The sequence below is a fragment of the Ursus americanus genome, chromosome 2, assembly GCF_024610735.1.
Source record: "Ursus americanus isolate L20-20 chromosome 2, mUrsAme1.1.p, whole genome shotgun sequence".
NCBI lineage: Eukaryota > Metazoa > Chordata > Mammalia > Carnivora > Ursidae > Ursus > Ursus americanus.
The window spans coordinates 25,881,789-25,905,151 of record NC_142128.1 but is presented as its reverse complement, the minus strand read 5'-3'; the positions used below and the strand labels follow the sequence as shown (position 1 = coordinate 25,905,151).

General features: G+C 41.5%; 1 protein-coding gene across 2 annotated transcripts in view; it reads left to right on the top strand.

The window, feature by feature from the left end:
- IQCK (IQ motif containing K) overlaps positions 1-23,363 on the top strand; it is a 120,124-nt gene that overhangs the window by 16,207 nt on the left and 80,554 nt on the right. The window contains exons 5-6 of one of the 2 annotated variants that reach the window (XM_045770925.2): positions 17,159-17,211; positions 17,348-17,425. In XM_045770925.2, coding sequence (XP_045626881.2) covers positions 17,159-17,211; positions 17,348-17,425 — 131 coding nt within the window. The remainder of the gene's footprint in view (positions 1-17,158; positions 17,212-17,347; positions 17,426-23,363) is intronic. The other variant, XM_045770927.2, reaches the window with a different exon arrangement.

Sequence of the window (23,363 nt, the reverse complement as noted above, 5' to 3'; positions counted from 1 at the left end):
ATGCGGTACATAGACCAAACCAAAGGTAAATGAATGTAGATGATACTATCTAAATCTGTTAGCCAATAAGCGTAAAGTCACATATAAGCTGGGGAGAGATGAAAATTTGGAGGCCTTTGCTCCAAAGTATTTTGGTAATTTTTGACAATTTTGTGACTATTTGAAAGTAAGTGTGAATTACTTTTGTAATTATAAAAAATAGAAGTGATAAATAAATAACATTTTTAAACCCATATATTTGACTTTGCTCCCCCATCTAGGTGATTTTCTTTCTTTTTCATTTTCACTGACACACTGAGTAAATCACTCAGCTCCACCTTTTTACAATTTGTTCTGTCTTTAACTTGTGGCACTTTGGCACTGAAATCCTCTGGTACAACTCCTCTTAAGTTTTCCTAATGACCCAGTACTGCCAAATTCAGTCACCTATTCCAGGGACAGAAAGGAAGCCAGTATGGAGGGAGCAGAGCAAGTGAGTGAGATGGGAGGTGGAGTGGGCAAGGTCGCTCTGTAGCAGCCACATCATCTAGGCCAGTAGAGAGTGTGAGTTTTATTTTAGGAGCAGTGGGAACTCATCGGAGCGGTGCAGTTGTTCTCTACCCTATTGGGCCCAAAAGCCCCCTTGTCACATTTTATAGAGCCCTCTTCATGTCCTGAAAGGAAATGCTTAGATAATATTTATTACCTATTTATCAGTTACCTAATTGCTGTGTTGTGTCATAAATGACCTGGAAACTTCACGGCTTAAAACAATGATTTATTATTTCTACGGGCTGACTGTTCTCTTGGTCTCACCTCGACTCACTCAGGTGACTGCTTGCAGCAGGTGACTGGGCAGGGCTGGTTGGGGCCTGGGTGCTGGTGTCGGCTAGGCACTTTAGTTCTCCTCCACATGCCTCTCATCCTCTTGTAGACCAGCCCCGCTCCTTTGCAGCCTGCTGGTTTCAGGGCAGATTCCAAGAGGGCAAAGGCAGAAGTGTTAAGCCAAGGCTCTGCAACTCCAACAGCATCCCTTCCACCACATTCCATTGGTCAAAGCAATTCACAAAGCAGCTCATAGGTGAGATATAGACTCCCTCTAGAAGAAGTGGCAAGGTCACATCCCAAAGGGGCATGGACCTGCAGGGCATGATTAATTAGGTGCCCGTTAGCATCATAATGTATCGCATCTATCTGTGTAGTAATTTCAAATATATATAGTGGCTGTTTATATAATGGGCTATACCATAAAAGAGAAATAAAATGAAAACCATTCACAGCATAAGTAATAGTTAATTTTTTTAAAGCTCAGAGAAAACTACACTAGAAGATATGAGCTGTTACTTGTTTGCACATATATGTAGAATCACCACGAATATGCAGACTGAATCACACATGATGCATCAGTCACTCACATACTGTAAGTGATGTTGCCCATGGTGACAGGATTTTTCTGAAATGGTGAGAAACTCTTAGATTCTGAATAAAACAAAGTGCAGTTTTCTCTTGGTATACATGGTAGTTGCTTTCCTGGAAAAATCAATATATACCAAAATTACAAAAAAAAAAAAAACAAACCCTGCCTGCATTTGTATGGTAAATGAAGTTAGGTTCTAGGCTCAGATAATTATAAACCAGTTTTTTAATCTAGTAAATATCCAGTGGGATATTTGAAAATATTTAGGATGCAGAATAGTTTCTTTTTGTGTAGGACTATCCTGCCCATTGCAGGGCATAGAATAACTCTGGTTCGGAAGTCTAAAATGGGTCTGCAGGACTGTACCTTCTGGAGGCCACCTTCATTCCTTACCTTGAGGCCATCTTCTGTCTTCACAGCCAACAACAGTGTCACTTGGACCCCTTGGACCCTTGCTTCCATCATCACATCTCCTTCTTTTGCCACCCCTGTGATTACATTGGGCCCACCTGGATGACCTCTCCATTTCAGGATTAAAATCACATTTACAAGGTTCTTTTGCCATGTAAGGTAACATTTCCACAGGAGCTGGGGGCTAGGATGCAGACATTTTTGAGGGGCCATTATTGAGCCACATCCTGTGTATCAATCCTGTTTTGTCTTTTTTTTTTTTTTTGAGAGTTATTTATTTAATTTGGGGGGGAGAGAGAGAGAGAGCACGTGCATGAGTAGGGGAAGGGGCAGAGGGAGAGAATCTTCAAGCAGACTCCCCACTGAGCACGGACCCCGGTGTGGGGCTCCATCCCATGACCCATGAAATCATGAACTGAATGGAAACCAGGAGTTGGACACTCAACCAACTGAGCCGCCCAGGTGTCTCAACACTGTTTATCTTAAGAGGAAAACATTCAAAGGACTGCAGGGCCAGGTGGGTGCTGAAAGAGGCCTGGAATAACAAGGGGACACCAGGCAGTAGTGGGGACTGTGGCCATCAAGCAAGCTTATGCATTACAGGGGCAGCTGCTATGCTCCTCATTTCCTACTGATGGTCACCATGCTGGAACATGGGATCAGTGGGACCATATCTCCTGACTTTTTGATAAAAGCCCCCAATCCGGATTTTACCATGAATTGTCCTAACTTTTAACTAGTGACAACTAATTTTTAAAAAGATAAAATACAGCATGCCAAACAGAATACATTTTAAACACTTTTAAGAGCAAGATGTTAAAATCAGGTAGAGCTGGGTTAAAATCTCAGCTGAGCTACTTACATGAATAACTTCATGTCACTGAGCCCCTGTTTTCTCATACGTGGAAGAGGGACAATAATATCTACCTCACCGGCTCTTTCTGAGCATCAGGCTAGATCATGTGGGTAATTGCTTAGCACTGCACCTGGCTTATAGCACGTGCTCAATAAATAGGTTGCTATAATTCTTATTCTTAGGCCCTATTATAAGCACATGCAGGATGACAACAATGACTACCACAGGGGCCCTGATCTCAGGCCCCCAAATCCTGTTAATTTTCTGCTCCAGGCACTTTCCAGCTCCTATTGATCTCTGCCTTTAGTTGACTTGACCTTTATCCACTAACCTGTCCTACATACTTACAATATATATAACAAGTTAGTATTCAGACTACAAAGAATTCCTATGTATCAGTAAGATAAAAAGAGAACAACACAGCAGAACAATGAAGTAGAAAAACAGATAAAGGATATGATCAGGAAGTTCACAAAAGGGGAGACCCAGAAAGCCAAACCAAAAGATACTCAGTGCCACAGATCAGCAAACATGTAAAAGTTTGGTAATATGAGCAATGGAGGACGCTGTGGAGATGAACTGTCCTGTTCTTTTTTTTTTTTTTTTTTAAAGGTTTTGTTTATTTATTCGACAGAGATAGAGACAGCCAGCGAGAGAGGGAACACAAGCAGGGGGAGTGGGAGAGGAAGAAGCAGGCTCATAGCGGAGGAGCCTGATGTGGGGCTCGATCCTATAACGCCGGGATCACGCCCTGAGCCGAAGGCAGACGCTTAACCGCTGTGCCACCCAGGCGCCCCCCCCTTTTTTTTTTTTAAGATTTTATTTATTTACTTGAGAGAGAGCAAGAGAGAGAGAGTACAGAGGGAGGGGGAGAAGCATACTATATGCTGAGCAGGAAGCCTAATGTGGAGCTTGATCCCAGAACCCTGAAATCATGACCTGAGCCGAAGGCAGCCGCTTAATCGACTGAACCACCCAGGCGCCCTGGAACTGTCATGTTCTACTACATAATTGGTACCACCCTCCTGGAGAAAAATTTAGCAAAATCTAGTAAAATTGAAAATACACTCTGTGACCTAAAAATTTCCCTTTTAAGTCTGTACTATGGCTGCAAAAACTCTCAGTCTTTGTAACAAGAACCTCTGAAGAAGAACATTAAATGCAACGCTGGTTGAAATACAAAGAAATGGAAATGACCATTGAAGTCCATCAACAGGAAGATGTATAAATAAAACTTTAAAAGAAAACCAGCTTTATCGGGGCACCTGGATGGCTCAGTCCATTAAATGTCTGCCTTCAGCTCAGTTCATGACCCCAGGGTCCTGGGATCGAGCCCCGAGTTGGGATCCCTGCTTGGCGGTGAGCCTGCTTCTCCTTCTCCCTCTGCCCCTCCACCACCGTCTGTGCTCTCCCACTCTCTGCTCTCTCACTCTCTCAAATAAATATATAAAATCTAAAAAAAAAAACCCAGCTTTATTGAACTGTAATTTAGATACCATAAAGTCAATTTGTTTTACCCAAGTGTCCATCATGGATGAATGGATAAACAAAATGTGGTATATCCATGCAATGGAATATTATTCAGCCTTTAAAAGGAAGGAACTCTTCTTGTCATGTGCTACCACATGAACATACTTGTGGACATAAGGTACATAATAAGCCAGTCACAAAAAAACAATATCAGTTGAACTACAACGTATGATTTATATGTGATTCCATTTACATGAGGTACCTAGAGTGGTCAAATTCGCGGAGACAGAAAGAGGCATATGGTTGCCAGGGGCAGTGGGGAGGAGGGAATAGGAAGTTGTTTAATGGGTAGCGTTTCAGTTTTGCAAGATGAGAGGAATTCTGGAGTTGGGTTATGTAACAATGTGAATGTGTTTAACACATCTGAACTATACACTAAAAAATTGTTAGGATGGTAAATATTATGTATATTTTACCACAATTAAAAAAAGTGATTTTTAAAAAATCCATTCATTTTAACTGGAGCAAATTTGCAGAGTTGTGCGGCCATCACCACAATTTAATTTTATAAACCCCCCAAAATCTCTAGTGACTATTTCTGGTCACTCTTCATTTCCACCCCTACCCCCAGGCAACAGCCAACCTACTTTTTATCTCCATAGATTTATCTTTTCTGGACATTTCTTATAACTAGAATCACATAATATATGGTCTTTTGCATCGGGCTAATTTCACATAGTACAGTGTTTGCGAGGTTCATCTACGTTGTAACATAGATCAGTACTTCATCTTTATTGCTGAATAATATTCAATGGTATGGATATACCACATTTTGTTTTGGGTTGTTTCCCCTTTTTGGCTATTATGAATAATGCTGCTATGAACATTTGCATGTAAGTATTACATGGACATGTTTTTTCATTTCTCTTGGGTAGATTCTGAGTAGAGGAAGCTGGGTTTTTACCTGACTTTGTTAAGTTTGATTGACTATTATAGCATTGAAGTGGGTCCAGACAGCAGATCCCAATTTCACATTTTGGAAGTTAATACCTAAATATGAAATATGGCTCCAAGTTAAGGGCTATTTCTTAATCATCTACCATTACCAGTTACCTTCTAAGTGATTAATCAGTGGTGATCGATGGCAATCATTATAGAGTATTTCCTATATGCCAGGCATTATTTCACATTGCGATCTTATTTAATCATCACAGCAACCATTGGAATGGGTGGTTTTATTGTCCCCATTTTGTGGATGAGGAAATGGAGGCTCAGGAAGTATCCCCATTCACAAGACCACTAAGAAGAAGAGTCAGGGTTTGAGCCCAGGAGTCTGGCTTCCGAGCCAGGCACTCAGTCTTACTGTAGCGGTGCCCCCTAAGCTGAGGTTTCGGTGACCTGTGGTCACGTGTGTTCCAGAAGCAGGTGATGCTCCTTCTAATGGCCATCAGAAGGTCAGTAGTAGCCTAACACTACTACCTCATTCACCTCATTTCATCTTGTAACGCAGACATTTTATCATCTCACATCATCACTAGAGGAAGAAGGGTGAGTACAGGACAATGAGATATTCAGAGAGAGAGAGAGATCACATTCACATGACTTTTATTTCAGCATATTGCTATAATTGTTTTTGTCTTACTGTGCCTAATTTATAAATTAAATTTATCCAGGGTATGTGCATATAGGAAAAACATAGTACATACAGAGTTCAGTACTATCCACAGCTTCAGGCATCCACTGGGGTCTTGGAACTCACCCCCTGTGGATAAGGGGGGACAGCTGTATGTCAGTAAGACTGTTAGTGTTGAAAATACTTCCCTTTGAGGCTCTTGGAATTGCTGTCAGATCCAGTTTGTAAACCATGCAAGAAAATCTTATTATAACTTTATAGTCATGCTTCTTTTCTTTCTTCTTTTTAACAATGGCAGCATTGATCACTTCATTCCCAAACTTGGCTAGGAGTTGCTTTTGTTTCTAAAAATCAAAGTCATCCTCAAAAGACAAGGCTTTAAAAAGAAAGTCAACAGGCTCTGACCTGAGGGTGACCCCATAGTTGTCTAACAAAATAAAGGGCAGTGGCTTTGCGACAGGATTTTCCTTTTCTGCTCTGAAGCTTTGTCCTCTGGCTTTCAGGGGCATGGCTTTGTGCCCGGTGGCTGTGGTAGCAGTCTTGACTGGCTGCTGAATAGGGAGAACGTTACCATTTGGCCATAAATTGCATTTCACTTATTATACATGGCATCAGTTAACTTTTGCTATGTAACAAAGTACCTCAAAAGTTAGTGACTTAAAACAACGATTTATTTAGTTCCCTCTCCTTCAAGGCAGCAATTTGGGTTGGGCTCAGCTGGAACGTTGTTCTGGCCTTGGCTGTGCTTGTTCATGTGTCTTTGGGTAACTACCAGGCAGGCTGGGTACTGGCTGGTCTAGGATATCCTTAGCTGGAATGCATCATCTCTGTTCGACTTGGTCTCTCAGCTTCCATCAGATGAACCCTGGATTGTTCACATGGTAGTTGGGCAGGAGTGTATGGATTCGAGGAGAAGTTCTCAAGGCCTCTTGAGCCTGAGGCTTGGAACTGGCACATTGCTACTTCCATGGCATTATATTGGCCAAAGCAAGTCACAGGACCAGCTCAGATTCAAAGAGTAAGGAAATAGACTTCACCTCTTGATGGGAAGAACTATAAAGCTACATCACAAAGGTTGTAGATCCAGGGAGGGGTAAAGAATGATGGCCCCCTCTTTTTTTTTTTTTTAAGATTTTATTTATTTGATGGAGAGAGAGACAGCCAGCGAGAGAGAGAACACAAGCATGGGGAGTGGGAGAGGAAGAGGCAGGCTCCCAGCGGAGCAGGGAGCCCGATGCGGGGCTCGATCCCAGGACTCTGGGATCATGACCTGAGCCAAAGGCAGACACTTAACGACTGAGCCACCCAGGCGCCCCAATGATGGCCCTTTTTGTAATTTACTTCATACGCTGTATTAGAAATAGTATGGATCTGACAGCAGGTGGCAGGTTTGACTTCTGGCTCTAGCCTAGTGCTTCAGGGAAGTTACTTGTCTGCAACTCTCTCCTCTCCTCATTTGTAAAGCACATGTGGGATTATTGAGAGGGTTAAATAAGGTAACATGTGAAAGAGCAAGCTCCAGAATCCAACCAGGTTCAAATTCATACCCTTCCATCTATGAGTAAGGGACTTTGGGCAAGGTATTTAACCTTTCTGTGTCCCTGTTTCCTAATCTGTAAAATGGGAATAATAGTGATTATGATGATAATGGTGATGATGATGACGATGATGTGTAGCTGTTGTGAGGATAAACGAGTTAAGTAAAATTTAAAAGAGTGCCTGACACAGAGAAAACACTCAATACACATTAACTATTGTGAACACGATTAACACGATGCCTGGGAAATATTGAATCTGCAACAGCAATATTACTCCCCAGGAACCCTACAGGGTGACCAGTTGTTGCTTGAATAAATGGAAGGTGGCATGCTTGTTACTAATATCTGGGTATTACAGATGGCCAAGGGTGGACTTTCCTCATTGTTCTAAAAATACTAGTGCCTTTTAAACATAATATATATTTGTAAAAATCTAAACATAACTCTTGAAAATAATATGGTGAGCTCAGAATCTGAGAATGCACTATGAAGAGCCCTCCAAGGCTGAAGAAGCTACTAGAATCACAGCCACAGTGACCAAAAAAAGAAAGGAAGACTGCAAGTATCCCAAACTTCTCTTGAGAGTTAATGTCTAAAGGATTGGAAGCCATTAAAAAAAAAAATGATGAAAATAAGGCTCAGTTGATTCTTTTTTAAAAGAACCTGCCTTAAAATAAGTCATTGATGCTCTTGGTTGTTGAGAGAGCTGCAATTTCTCCTGCTACTTTTGAGGAACCAGAAAACCCAAGTCATAAACTAATAACAGATCCAACAGATGTTTAAACTCTTAATCCCTTAGAATAATAAAAGGGTTATCCAGGAAATAGGTGAAACAGCTTTCTCGAAAATCACATTTCTGTGTCCGGAATCAAGTACTATGGATTTTTCTGTACTTCCGCACGGAAGATCATCTATCAGTGATTGATAATGTTCTAAAGCAGAGGTCTGCAAACACGGCTTATGCAGCCAGCTGCCTGTTTTTATAAATGAAGTTTTATTAGAACACAGCCCCACCCACTCCTTTACAGATTGTCTATGGCCACTTTTGCACTAAAAGCGCACTTTTGTACTTTTTCACTAGAGCCAAGTAAAGTAGTTGTGATACAAGTCTAATATTTACACCTGGCCCTTTAAGAAAAAGTTTGCCAACCCCCATTCTGAACACCTGGAACTACACAAATTTTTGTGGTTAGCTGCTGCTCTTCTGTGGAAGGTAGGAAGGGAAGCTTCATGAATAAGCATAGAGTTTGGAGCTATGCTCACCTGTATTTAGGGCCCAGTTCTACCTCTTTCTAGATAAGTGACTTTGGACATTGCTAGCATTGGGACCTTTTAATTTTAATCTTCCTAAGCCTCAGTTTCCTCCTCCATAAAATGGAAGCAATAATAATGGTAATTGTTAGTAGTAGTAAGAGAGTTTATCAGAATTAAATAAGATAACACATTTAAAGTGTTTAGCTCAGTGACTGGCACAGCTACAGTGAAAAGTAGCAATAACATAAGAACAAAATTAAATTGAAGAAAGGTCCCTTCGTCCTGGAATGGAAAACTAAACCTGAGGGCAGTAGGTAAGGAAGAGGTGGGTTGAGACAGGCCCTGTGGGAAGTTAGAGACTGGTGGGAGATTAGACTCAGATATGTGGAGGGCTCTGACAGAATACAGTGATGAAGGGTAGGGTAGGGGTGCTGGAGTCACACAGGTGGGCTTGAGTCTCCCCCTCCAACCCTTACTAGCTCTGGGCCCCTGGGAAGATTCCTTAAACCATGAGTCTCAGTTTTCTTATCTGTTAAGTGGGGAAGGTGATAATCATAGTACCCACCTCACCAGGGCTTTTGAGAAGATTGAGTAAGAAGTTGTGTGTGTGGCACTTAGCACAGGGTGAGTGTTCAGTAAGGGGTAACCGTTATCATTCAGGATTGTACTTAAAAGAGGGATTCAGGAAGAGAGGCAGCTGGTAGCAAGGGAGAAAACAGAGGGAGACAACAGTGGTCCAGGCTGACGGTGAAAAAAAAAAAAAGAATAAATCCTGTTTCAGGCAGAAATAGTGAGATGGATCATCAGAGCCTCTGCCAGAAGCTTCCTTTTGCACAGGCCTTGACCATTTTTTCCATCTTCTCTGAGCAGAGGGCAGACCTTGAAGAGAGTGCTCCAGACCCCTTGATCTCTTGGAGGCATGTCTGTGAAGCTAGGTTGCAAATAATTTTGATCCTGAGACAGGAGTTTTTGTAGGGGTAGAGTTTTCATGAAGACTTTCTAGTTCCTTGTTGAATCTTTGTTGACATTGACCTTCCTGGTCTTCTATTTATAGTTATAGCTGCCTTCCCTGGGACCCCTGGGCTGCCCACAGTCTATGTGATTTGGAAGGGCGAAGAGGTCTTAAGGCAGGAAATCAACTGTGCAATTGTTAACATAGAACTTCAGCATTTTTCTTAAGACTGAAGTTTGATTAAAAGGCCACAATACCATTCTTGTTCTGTCATGAATTGGGCTGTATTCCACTGGAGCAAATTAAGTTTGAGGCACATAAATATCATCATAAAGATTAGACATTACAGTTGGCTCGATATTCTTGGTGATCCCCTGACATCAAGCCATGCCTTTGGATTGGCTTAATTGGAACATGGGAGATCAGAACTGAATGAGAACTTAATTGGACTGATATATTGAACAGACCTGGTTTAGTGGCTATGTTGTAAACTTCACTTGGGAATTCTTTCCAGTGCATCTCTGAAAATATTTTGGGCGCTCAGTAAGGTTAATAATTTTTGCTATAAGCAGTTTTTGATAAAAGGTTGATACTGTTAGCAGTAAAAAGTAGTATGAAGTCCAGAGAGTTTGTTTTAGCTGGATGTGTTAAGTATGCAGAATAACCAGTCCCATATCTGCTAGTTAACTCTGAGGGTCAATCCCTCAAAATGACAGAAAACCCCATTCAAACTCAGTTTAGTGAAAAAGATTTTTTGTTTGTTTATGTACATGTTCTCCCATGGGGAGATCTTCCACAGCTTGATCTGAGGACCCAGATGATACCTTCATGACTTGGTTCCCTCTCCATCTCTTGATTTTGTTCCTCTGGCTTGGCTTTACCCTCAAACAGTCCCCACCCATGACACCAGCCTATGTCTCATAGGCTCAAGTGTACCCGAGAAAGAGAAAGTCTCTTCCAGAGTTTCTAATTGAACTGACTCAGGTCAGTTACCTACTTTGGAGTCAATCCTTGTAACTAGGGGAATTTAGTGGGCAGTGGGCTGTTGGACAAAAGGAAGGATCCCTAACCCAATGCACATAGCTTTAGAATTGGGGAAGGGTAGAGCCCCAAAAGAAACTCAGAGTGCAGTTACCAAAAGAAGGCAGAAGGGGTACTGGGCAGCTACCTTGGCTAGGACTCATTATGCTGCAAATAGCAGAAAACTGGCTTAAATAATGGAGGGGAGTCATTGGTTCAGGAAACTAGACAGTTCTGAGGTAGAGAAGGAAGATTTCAGGATTGGTTTGATTCAGGAGCTCAGTAATGTAATCGAGGACTTGGTTCTCTTCTGCATCTCTGGTTGGCCTCTTGCAGAGTTGGTTTTATCCTCAGGCTGGTTTCTCTCAGAGTGGCGAAACAGCTACTGCCCCTGGCCTAGGCTTTGCTCCCACCTACTACAGCAACCAGGAGAGAATAGTCAAGCTCATTTAGAAAAGCAAAGGAAATGATTTCCCAGAAGCCCCAGCACATCTCCTCTCATACCTGATCAGTCTGAAATTGATCGTGCACCCATTCTTCATTCAGTGAATCCCTTGAGCCAGGATAAATGTGGACTAGATTGGTTTAGGTCTTGGTGGCAGGTGGGGTGGGATTATCTGGACTGCCTTATCGGGGTTCACACCTGGAGCTGGAGAAGGGGGTTAATCCTCTTTACTCATCACAGCTACTACCTAGCCGGGGATTGGCTGCTGGACTTTGAATTAATAACTACAGTGGGGCCACGGCTTACTCATTTCTTTATCTCTAGTGTTCAGCACAGGCTTGGCACATAGTAGGTCCTCAGTAAGTGTTTACTGAACAGGGCCAAACTGGAACAGGGCACGTTCTGTAATTTGGAAAGAAATCAGGAGTTTTTTGCATGAGTAAAATGATGCCTGAAAATAAAGCTTATCTCAGCTTTAAATATGGATTAAATGCAGAGTCTGGATAGAGGTGATAAGACTTTCCACCTCTTTTCCTGTCCTATCCCACGTAGCATAAAATTTTCCCTTTTGCTTTGGTTGCTCATCACATTCCATTACAATGAAGAGTATTGTAAACAAAAGTTAGTATCAGGAAACTATTTCTAACTCCTGATAAGTCATTTGGTGATCTCATGACACTAAAATTTGCCACTATGAATAATTCAGTAAAACAGAATCTTCTATTTCTTCTTAGAGTCCTTGCCACCTAATGGTCATTTATTGTAGTTTTTTTAGTTTTTGAGTAAAACACCCAAATATTTTTTAAAAAGTGCAAGGACTTTGGTCAGTGAAGGAAGAAACTATTTCCTGGCCTTGACTAATAAGGGAATTAGAAATACCATCAGCTTTTGTTTGAAGAAGTTTTCTAGAAGTGGAAAAAATAGATTCTCACAGGAAAGGTGTGGTAGAATTATTTTAACATTACTCCTTTTAATTAAGAACACTTTTAGAAATGACCACGTGGTCCATGCCAGAAGTCTTGGTCAATACTTTGTGTTATGAGTACATACTTTTAAGTTCTTTCGAAAAGTATTCTTTTTCTCTAATGAAATTCTAATGCATTGGGGAAAAATTGGACTTCTGTTTGAAGTTTGCTGTGATAAGTATTTTGGCCTCTGGGTATAGTCCAAGTATGTACTCATTTCTAGCATGAGTTATTTATCACTTTTGTCATGTCTGGGGGGTCTCTGGCATGTGGAAATTTACTGTGGAGAACAGCAATGTGGGAAAGGAGGCTGTGATATTCTAAGTGCATGCCATACCCACAGCCTTAACTTCAAACCTCTGTCCCTGCTTTGTCCACGTCCCCATTACCCTGGCTGCAAGTGATAGAGCCAGGAATAAGTGTCACACCCTGTGGGCAGCCACTCCAGGATGCCGAGTGGCTATGAAATGATCTGATACAGTTGCTCTGCCCAACAGGGATGGGCTATCCTGAGTAGCATCTTCCAACCCAACCAGATTCTTCCTTCTGGGGAGTAGCGATGCCAAAGGGCTGAGTCCCATGTAGATCAAGCACCAGAACCGTTGCTGAGCCACAAAGCTACTGATGGACGAGGTGACTATAGTTAGCCAGACTTGTGCCCTGAACAGCTGTGGACACTGGTCACTTCTCCCTGAGACCTGCCCCCAGTCAGAGGAATTCCCATTTTCCTTCTGCTCCTTCTATCTTTACAGTACCCCCCTGTGCCAGATAGAATATATTAGTGTTCACAAATGTTTGTGGGCTCTCCCTAACACAGAGACCATGTGACTGCTTAGGTCAAAGCAATGTATGGACATGACATATGTCATTTCCAAACACACACTCTAAGAGTCAAAGCATGGTTCACCATAGTCTTTTCACTTGCCGTGATAACTAGTGATCTTTCAGAGAGAGGCTGCTCCGTCAGCCTGAGTCCCAGAGTAGACAACGTGGAGCAGAGAGCCATAATTGATTAAAATGTTCATGTAACATGAGTGAGAAATAAACCATGGATGATATAAGCTTCTCAGATTCAGGGCTTGTTTGTTGCAGAAAAATCTATCCTAAACTGATTTGCAAAAAAACCCCAGTAACCAAGGTAACCTGAGCATATTTCTATCCCTTGCAAACCCAAAGAGTCTTAATGAACACAATGCCATAGCAAGCTACACTTCAATTCACTAACCTCACAGCATGTGCTTTTGACCTTTCTGGGGTGGAATTACATTCATTACCTGATGCAGATTCAGTGCCTTTCCAATGCTAGAAGTTTCTCTCCTCAGTCTCTGCACCTCCAGTCTGCCTCCTATACGCATACCCAACATGACCACTGGGACAAAACACCGTCCGGATTGAACTCCCGTTTCTGCCTTTTCTCCCTTTAGGGTTTCAGTCTTTTATGATGATGTTCTCCCCCAACCCCTCCCTGAACTTTAGTACAAAATTTCTCTAGCATATAGAACAATTGAAAGAACTTCAGAAGGAACACCCACATATTTACCACCTCGACTCTGCAATTACATTTTGCTTTATTTGCTTGGTTGCATGTCTGTCCACCAATCCATCAGTCCATGCCTCTATCCATCTGCCTTGTTTTTTGGATGCATTTTAAAGTAAGCTGCCAACTCATGATGACGTGATGATGCCTTTTCCCTTGACATTTAGTCTTTTTCCTTTTAATTCTGGATTTTTAAAATTTGCTTTTTAACCTTGTTTGAGGTTGTCTTAACTGTTTCCTCTGCTTGCCCAAACTTGCACTTACTCACCCTTTAAAAAATCGTGAACTCAGTGTATTTGTCCGCATTACATAAACTCTGGGTGCCCACACTTTCTTAATCTCACTCCTTAATTTTTCTCTCAATTACTTCCTCTCTTATCTCTTCACTCACCACAACTTTTCATTTGCTTTCCCTTCTCTCTTTCAGCTCCCCGGCAGATAATTTTTAAACTAAACAACAGCTGAACAATATCCCCACTGTTCCATGTGTCTGAGTATGCACGGCACGTCCACACTTGCCCAGAACAGAAGGAAAACACAATTTCTTCCATTTTATTTCTTTGCATCAAAAGTGATTAAATCTGTCTGCATGACCTTCATACATCAGACCATTTGGCTATTTTAAAAGTCTATTTAATAGAGTAAGTCAAGCTGCATTCCCTTGGTAGAAAGAATCTTTACCACCAAACGGTGCAGTAAATGCCAAGGGAACAATACATCTTTTGTAGGACAGGAGAGAGAGACACTGCCGTCTTACAATTGCTGAATTGTTTAAATTATTATATCGCAATTCATGCTAGATACATATTTGCATTGTTGTACAAGTATTTTCTTATTTTGGTTGAAGATGGCTTTTTGAAGGGGTACCCTACTCTTGCAAGGCAGGCTTAGAAAACCCCATTCCATGGGCTAGTACATTTAATTTTTATTACCCTGGCTAGGAGTATTTCAGTTTTTTAATAAAAGGCTATCAGCAAGAAGGTAAAAGACTGAAAACAATCTCCAGTAACTCAGGCACCACCGTATTTTATTTACTAACAGCTATAGTAAAGCTTTCAGTAAAAAATCTTAAGCAGTGCTTTACTTTTTGGTGAGAATCAGTTTCACAACAATCTTTTGCAACCTTATCTAAGATTATAATGCTGAGTTGGCTATTTTGAGATGAAGGGGGAAAAAATAGGAAAATTTTCATGATAAATATTATGAGAAGAAAATGAAGAGAAATGGTCCAGAATTATATCAACAATTCCTATTTTTAAATGTCAGAGTTCTTGTAAATGAGTTCTTTCTTGCTTTGCTGTTTGAGAGTTAAATGGTGAATTCATTTGTTCATTTACTCACCACCCACTGATCACCTACTCCATGCAAGGCACTCAATTAAGCACTGAGAATAGAAAGAAAAGAGACATATGCCCGGTCCTCAGAAAGTTTATAGTTCAGTGGGGTAGATAGACATGTGGGCCAGCAGTTACATTATGGCATTATGGTTGTGTCTGAGATGTTATGACAGAGGGGCACACAGGGAACTGGGGGAGGTGGGGAGTCTACTCTAGACTAGAGGGTGAGAATGCTCAGAAAAGCTTTCTGGAGGCATCTCGAAGGACAAATGGGGGTGAATTAGAGAAGAAAGGAGTAGGAGTTACAACTCTTCCTGTTGCAAGCAATAAACAACCCAATGCAAACTTGGCTTAATCAAAAAAAAATGTGTATATATATATATATATATATATATATATATATATATATATATATATATATATATATAGGCTCATGTACCTGAGGACATAAGCCAGAGGATTTGGGCTTCGGGTATAGCTGGATCCAGGGTCTAGTACAGTGTCATTAGGAATCTGCCATTGGTGGTCTAGCCATCAGGCTCTCCCTTCTTCCTTGCTAATAGAACCCAAAATTTATTCATTTTCTTTGGAATTGCTGTGTCCTTCAGGGATGGCTGGGCTTAACTAGTTGTATTTGTAGTGATCCTATTTCCAAATACAGTCACATTCTGAAGTACTGGAAGTTAGGACTTCAACATATGAATTTGGGTCAGGGAGGACACAGTTCAATCCATAGCACCCTGCCTTTCTCTCCTCCCTGTCTCAGATCTCCTGCTGGTACCTCTCATTAGCTGGACCTACCTAGTGAGTAAGGGAGCCTGGTTGAAGTGAACCATAAAATCGGCCTCCTGAGGCACAGAGCAGGGCAGAGAAGGGTAGACCTGCAGGGGAAAAGAGAGAATTTCCAGGAGATTCTCTGTTGTCTACATTCTTGGGAAGGATCTTTTCACATGGCAACCAACACCTCTAGATGTACTTGTTCCTAGCTCCTGTTATCTTAAAAGGAGAGGTTGCAAACCTCTATCTCCCAGTTTCCTTAACAGTTCTCTTAAAGGAGTTGAGTGGTTCTGTTTGGGTTACAGGGTCTTTCAGTGGATCCAGGAGACAAGGTACCTGGTGGTCCATCCCATTACCTTCTTAGCATGCCTTCTCCCCCAGTGCTCTAGGATGTTCTTTCCCTTGTGGTTTACTGGCGATCTATCTATCTCTTAGGGATTACATTCACTGGCATGTAATGAAAATTTGGTTGAAAAACCAAATGACATTTATTTCCCCTTACATATCAAGATGGTCAGAGTAGGTCAGACCCAAGCTGTTACAGAGGCTTAAGGAAGTCATCAATGGCCCAGGCTCTTTCTAACCCCCTGCTCTACCACCCTTAGCATGTGGCTTTTAGCCTTATCGTTGAAAGGTGCTACTCCACTTCCAGACACATGTCTGTGTTCCAGGCTGAAAGAAGTAGAAGGAAACTTCAAGGAAGAAGAGGTAGCAGAAATTAAGAAAGCAGAACTTTTGCAGAAGTCCGAAGGACCTGTTCATTTCTATCTCATAGGGCAGAACTGTGTCATGGCTATCCCTTGCTATGTGGGAGGCCAGAAAATACAGTTTTTTTCCCCCTGGGGGCTGCTTGTCAACCAGGTTTCTGTTTATAAGGATGAAGTGGAGAGTGGCTGTTGGGTGGACAACTGGCCGGGTCAGTGACACTGCCAATGGCACCTGCATGCTTGGCTTCCACATCAGAAGATGGTAGCCAGACCTGACGTAGAGCTGTTCTGAGGATTTGAGTGGACTGGGGGAAAGCAATAAATACAGTTATTCAGAATCAAGGTCTAGATTTTTTTAAAAAGATTTTGTTTATTTGTGTATTTTAGAGAGAGAGCGAGAGTAGGGGGAGCGTCAGAGGGGGAGGTAGAGGCACAAGCCGATTCCGCACTGAGTGAGGAGCCCAATGCAGGGCTCAATCCCACAACCCTGAGATCATGACCTGAGCCAAAATCAAGAGTCAAATGCTTAACCAGCCTAACCACCCAGGCACTCCTCAAGGTCTAGATTTAAATAAAATCCTTCTGTGACAATTCCAAAAGCATGTAGTAGCCTCCTACTATGTGCACTTTTATTAGTCCCTGCTGTCAGAAAATATGCTTGTCCAAAGACGACTAGAGAAACATCTTTAGAAGTCTTCACATCACCCCAAGTTAGTTTGTTGATATACTTATAAACCTCATAAAAGACTCATGCATATTTCACCTAACACAAAAAATCAATTAACCTCTCTTCCTTTGTCCTACTCAGACATGTGGACAAAGAGTATAATTTAATTCTCTCTTCTCTCTTTTCTCTGTAGAGAAAAAGAACCAAATTCATTGCCTGTGATTTTCTGACCGAGTGGTTATACAAGTAAGTTTTGCCTGTCTTTGAATATTCAGTGACCCTAAGGATTCAATAGTGTTAATTTGCAAGCAGAATAGCAACAATTGACTTGAACTTTTGCTTATTGTTTTCTTGTCAATCAAACATATGGCATCGTTACCAGTCAAAATCCAAAGAGGATAGGGGAAGATTTCACAGAGTTTTTCTCCATTCCATTTGTGGAGCAGTGGCTGAAGCATCAGTAAGTACCAACATAAGGCCTCAAATAATTTATTCTTATTTTAAGATTGTGTTAATGATTGTTTTCTCCAATCCAACTAACTCATGTAATCCACCCGGGACTCCAGGTCAGTTATATTTGTGGCTCTTGTCTCTGGTTATTTTCAGTCTAGGCTAAGAACATCCTATCCATGTGGTGATTATTCAAAAAGCACTTCAGAAATAAAGTCGAAAATTTTTTAAAATTCTTATCCTAAGTAATTCACCTCTCCATTCTCTCTCCCTCCCTCCTTTCTCTCCCTTCCTTCCTCCCTCCCTCCCCGCCCCCTCTCAGGGTTATTATGTCTCAAGAAGTATGACTAAACTTTTCTAAATATTAATTTTTCATTGTATGCATCAATTCTGCATTTAAAATTAGAACATGATAGATAAAGTTAAAACTGTCTTTGACCATCATTCTAATGTGAGTTCTCTCCTCATGAAAGTAATCAGTTTAGTCTCTAGTGCATCCTTCCAGAACTCTTAAAATTGGTTGTTTATGTAAAATTAGATTATATCTTAAAAAATTAGTAGACTATTTGCTGTGAGTGATTTTTCATCAATGTTATGATGATGATGGCAAATAATATTTAGTGAATGCTTGTGTCATTGTTCTCGGCATTTAACACTAATGAGCTAACTTGATCCTGATAACAATGCTATTACCAGCCCTATTTTGCTGATGAGGAAATTTATGCATTATTCTGCAACTTGCTTTTATTTGATTCAAATTCACACTTTTGAGATCTAGCCCTATTGATTCAGTTACATCTAATTCATGCTTTTGATGGTGTTATGTTTCATTTCTAGATTTACATAATTCACTCATTCATACAATAAATATTTTTTGAGTACTGTGATATGCCAAACATCATTCTAGGTTCTGGAGGTAAAGCAGTGAACAAAGTAGCCCCAAATCCTTGCCTTAATAGAATTTATATCCTAGTGGGGGATGACAGACAATAAACAAATAATTAAATGCTATAGGGAAAAATAAAGCAGGGGGGAATACAGAGTGTTGAGAGGGCTTAATTTTGCATAGGGTGGTCAGGAAAGATCTCACTTGAAAGATGACATTTAAGCAGTGGTCCACTATTTTAAGCCATAGGTGAAAGAAAATATCTCAATTTAGAGAAAATGATATATATTTAACCTGTTGCTTTGAAATGTTTTCATGCCAGCCCTTTGCAAGAGCAATGTCAGGAAACTGAGGCATTAGAAAATTAAGTGAGGCTTGCAAACCCCTATATTAAACTGAACAAAACACCTTAAATTAGATCCTTACCCCTCAAATGTCACATTTTTTTTTTTGCTTAAATTGCCGTTCTTGAGAATGCCAGGTTGAATAGACTCTTGACTGACTTTCTTAATTTTGAGAATTAATTGTACCCCAGGTATTACCAGTTTTTTTTTAAGAATATTTTTTTTTATTTAAGTAATCTCCACACCTAACACAGGGCTTGAACTCGTAACCCCGAAATCCAGAGTTCCATGCTCTACCAACTGAGCCAGCCAGGCGTCCCATTACCAATTTTTAAAAAATCTGAGACTAGTTACACATTGAAAGGAGAATGATATTGGAAAACCTTGGTTTTTTATTTAGCTTCTAAACCTGTGCCTAATTTGCCCACTATGGAAGGGCCATAATGTACTGAGTATAAATGATTAATAAGTGGAAGATTTGCACGTTTTTCTAAGACAAGGTTTTTTTCAGTATCATTCTCCAAGTTGTTGCTTTGCCTTAAAAATGAAACATTTTCCCACATCTAATAACCAATGAAAAAGAATCTTAAAGATATGAAAACTTCTCTAAAGAGTCCTCTCAAATCCCTAATCTTTTATTATACAAAGATCTTAATTTAAAATGGTTGCTAACTTTTGCCGCCAGCTCATATAAATACACTGAGAAGTAGCCAAAGCGATCATTTCACTTTAACTCCACAAGAACAGAAATGCAAGAGCTCTCGCCTTAACTGGCATTTGTACTCTATTTCCATAACCTTCCAAAGAGATGCCAAGAAGCATGTTAAAACTTTAAATTACATTAATCTAATTTGATGTAATAAGTATTTATTGAACACCTACCATGTGCAATGCACAGAGCCTGGTGTTGTGGAATAAATCGAGATGAATCAAATATGGCTATAGCTCTGGGGGTAAGAGAGACGTGTTTCCAGCCGACTATAGTTCCTGTAGTGAGTGTTGTAATACAGGTTAAAGCACTGAAGGGAAATGGGGACGCACAAGACCATTCAGAGACCCTCCCGATGGGCCTGGAACCAGCCCACTTGGGGCAGTGGCCAAGCTGGTTGGTGCCCAGATTCGGTTTTGAGAGGCAAGGCCTCAGGTGCTGTATCCTTCTCAAAGATATTTTTGACCAGGTGAGTCAGAGAGACAAGTAGGAATGAGGGTAGGAGCTGGGAAACAATATCTAATCCAGGTTTTTTGAACCTCAGCACTATCGACATTTAGCACCAGATCATTCTCTGATGTAGGGCGGGCTGTGCTTTGTGGAATGTTCAGCAGATTCTCTGGCCTCCACCCACCAGATGCCAATAGCACCTCCCTAAAGCCATCACCATCAAGAATATCTGCAGACACTAGCAAATGTCAGGGGGATGAGGGGTTGAGCGGGGCAAGGAGACAACAGAGTAGCCCCTGGTTGAGAACCTCTGACCTAATCCAGTGGGTTTCTAGCCTGGCTGAACTGTAAAGTCGTCTGGGGAGCTTTTGTTGCCTGGCTTCATGAAGACCTAGTAAATGAGACCTATTAATTCAGAGTATAGCATAGGCATTATTGTTTTTGGTTGTTGTTGTTGTTGTTGTTGTTGTTGTTGTTTTAAATAGCTTCCTGGGTGATTCTAATAAACAGCCAGAGCTGAGACCTCATCCCTATAGCAGAAGTGCTGTGTCTAAATAAATAGCATAATTATATTATACTAGTAATAAATAGCATACTTGAGGTAATAAATAGTATAATTTTGTCATCCCTCTGCTAAGTACTTTTACACGCATTATCTCATTTAATCTTAGTGACAGCACTAAGATGTAGGTGCTAAAGCTGAAAGGAGCTGGGAAGTTGCAAAGAAAGTGAGGTAGGTCTTAGGCAAATATGGTGATTGTTGGGGGTACAATAAACGGGCATTTTGAATAGGGCTTAAAGGTACAGATTGGAGGAAGTTTGAATTTTGAGGGAAGACTCTGTCAATGTTATTTAAAGGAAGCAAAATATAAACTAGCACTTCAGGCAGCTTTGGGTTGGGGTTAAGAGCATGAGCTCTGGGGACAGACAAACCAGCATTCAGATCTCTTCTATCGCTTACTAGTCGCATGACCCTGGGTGTTTTAGCTTCTATTACCATGTAACAAATTACCCAACGTTTAGGGGCTTGAAACAATAAATACGTATTATCTCACAGTTTCCGTGGATCAGGAATTCAGGTGCAGCTCAGCTGGGTGGCTCTGGTTCAAGGTCTCTCATTGGCTACGGGCAAGACGCTGCCGGGTCTGCAGTCTTCTGAAGGTGTGACTGAGCCGGAGGAGCCACTTTCAAGTTGGCTTCCCCACATGGTGGTGGCTGAAGGCCTCAGTTTTTCTCCGCATGGGCTTTTCCATGGCCTGCTGAGTGTCCGTACGATGTGGTGACGCCTCTGTCAGGATGAGAGACTCGAGACCAAGAGGGAAGCTGCAGGGCCTTTTGTGACCCCATCTGGGAAGCCAAACACTTGCACTTCGACCACATTCTGTTAATTAGAAGTGAGTCTCTAAGGGAGTCTCAAACGGAGTGTGACTAGGCTCCACCTTTTGAAGGGAGGAGTATCAAACCACGACATATTTTAAAAGCACCACAGCAGGTAGCTCCGTAAGCCTCCATATCCTCCTTAGTAAAATGTTTAGTTAGTAAAATTAGGAAGACGCAGCGAAATGATGCACCTACAAATGAAATTGCGGACAGGGCCAGCCTGTAATATCATGTGGCTTACTAGTGGCTACAGTTGCCATCAAAGGACACTGTGGACTTAGGAAGAGAGATATAGCAGAAAAGGGTACTCAAGGCCAAAGGCAGAAAGGTGGGAGAAGGCAGGACTTGGTCCAGGCACAGGAAACCAGCATAGCCGGCTCATAGAGCATGCCAAGACACAGGGTTGGGATAGGAGATAAGGCTGGGAGGGAGTTAGGTGTGGATTTTAGTTTTCAGTAAAATCAATGAAGTTTGGGCATTATTCCATAAGCGAGAGCACATATTAAAAGATTTGGAGCAGAGGTGTAATGTGAGCAGGCTGTTTTGGCAAGATAACTCCCAAGAATGCAGGGGATATGTGAGATGGGGAAAGCCTGGTTACAGCCCTCGGGTCTTGAACTGGGACAACAGGAATGGAAAAGAAAGTACCTGGGATTTAGGTAGAGTAAATGGATGGCACAGAATGAGCTTGGTGGTGGAGAAGAGGTGCCTGAAAAGATGAGATTTGCTGGGCAAATGGGAAGCCCATGATAGAAGCAAAGAGACCTAGACGGAAAAGCAGGCTCGGGGTAAAGAGGAGAATTTCTATCTCAGGCACATTGAGATTGAGGTGCCTCTAGGACATCCATATTAGGAACATTGGCCTGAAGCTCAGAAGTGGAGTCTGGAGAGAAATGTTGATTTTGGAATCAAGGTTCCCATGTCAGATGTACAGATCAAGTTGAGGTGGACCACAGCTAAAGTTTGGAGTACCCCAGAATTGGTTCCAGAGATTCAGTGAAGGAGGCACTTACTCTAAGTCACGTGGATGGCAGTGGTGACCGTGGCTTGTCTACTAGTTGTATGCAAAGCAAGTCATTGTTTCCGCTTAGATTTTATGTTGATTTGAAAGACCGGCAGGGAAGGAGTAGGAGTATATTACTTTTCAGTTGCTGTTGTAACAAATTACCACAAACTTGGTGACTTTGACAAAGTTATTATTTTACAGTTGTAGAGGTCAGAAGCCCGACACGGATCTCCCTGGGCTAAAATCAAGATGTAGGCAGGGCTGCATTCTTTCCGGAAGCTCTAAGGGAGAACCCATTTCCTTGCCTTTTGCAGCTTCTGGAGGCTTCCCGATTGGCTGGTGGTGACTTCCTCCATCTTCAAAGCCAGCAACGTCGCCTATCTCTGATCCTGTGTCCTTAGTCATATTTCTCTGACTTTCTTTTTCCTCTCTCTTCAACTGTGAAGGACTCCTATGATTACATTGGCTCACCCAGAGAATTCAGAATATTCTCCCCATCTCATGGTCTTTCATTTAACCACATCTGCAAAGTCCTTTTTGCCATTGTAAGGTAACATAAGGTTCTAGGAATTATGACGTAGACATGTTTAGGCACCATTATTCTGCCTACCTCAAAGGGTAATGGAGAATATGGGAAAATTGAAAGTCCCTCACTCATAGGGATCACCTACATTTTCTTGGGGATCACTGACATTTTGAAATGGTATTATGGGTTTTGCAAAAATGATACATGCTTAGAGAAAAAAGTAAAAGCAAACAAAAGCAAAAAGAAAAAGGTACAAATCACCTAAGAGCCTACCTCCGAGATCTAACCATGGTTGACATTTTAGTGAACTTCTTTTCAGAGACTTCTCTACACATGTATACATATATATTAGATATAAGAAGATGTATGTCTTCCTCTGAGACCAGAGCTACAAGTGAAAGGAAATTTGAGGTGGAAGGGGAAAAGTTGAGCAAATTCATGGTGGATCTTGTCATTCTGGTTGTTCATGTAGATGTGGAGGCATCTGCTGAGAGGGAGGCCCAGGCAGGTTCTGGAGGCCTGTGGGGGAGGGAAGGTGGGGGTGCAGCAGCTGCCATTGTGAAATTGATAGGGAATCAACTAGGGATAAATAGGGATGGCCCAGCTGATGGCCTGAATTTGTGGTGCATATAAACAGCCTGCGTATG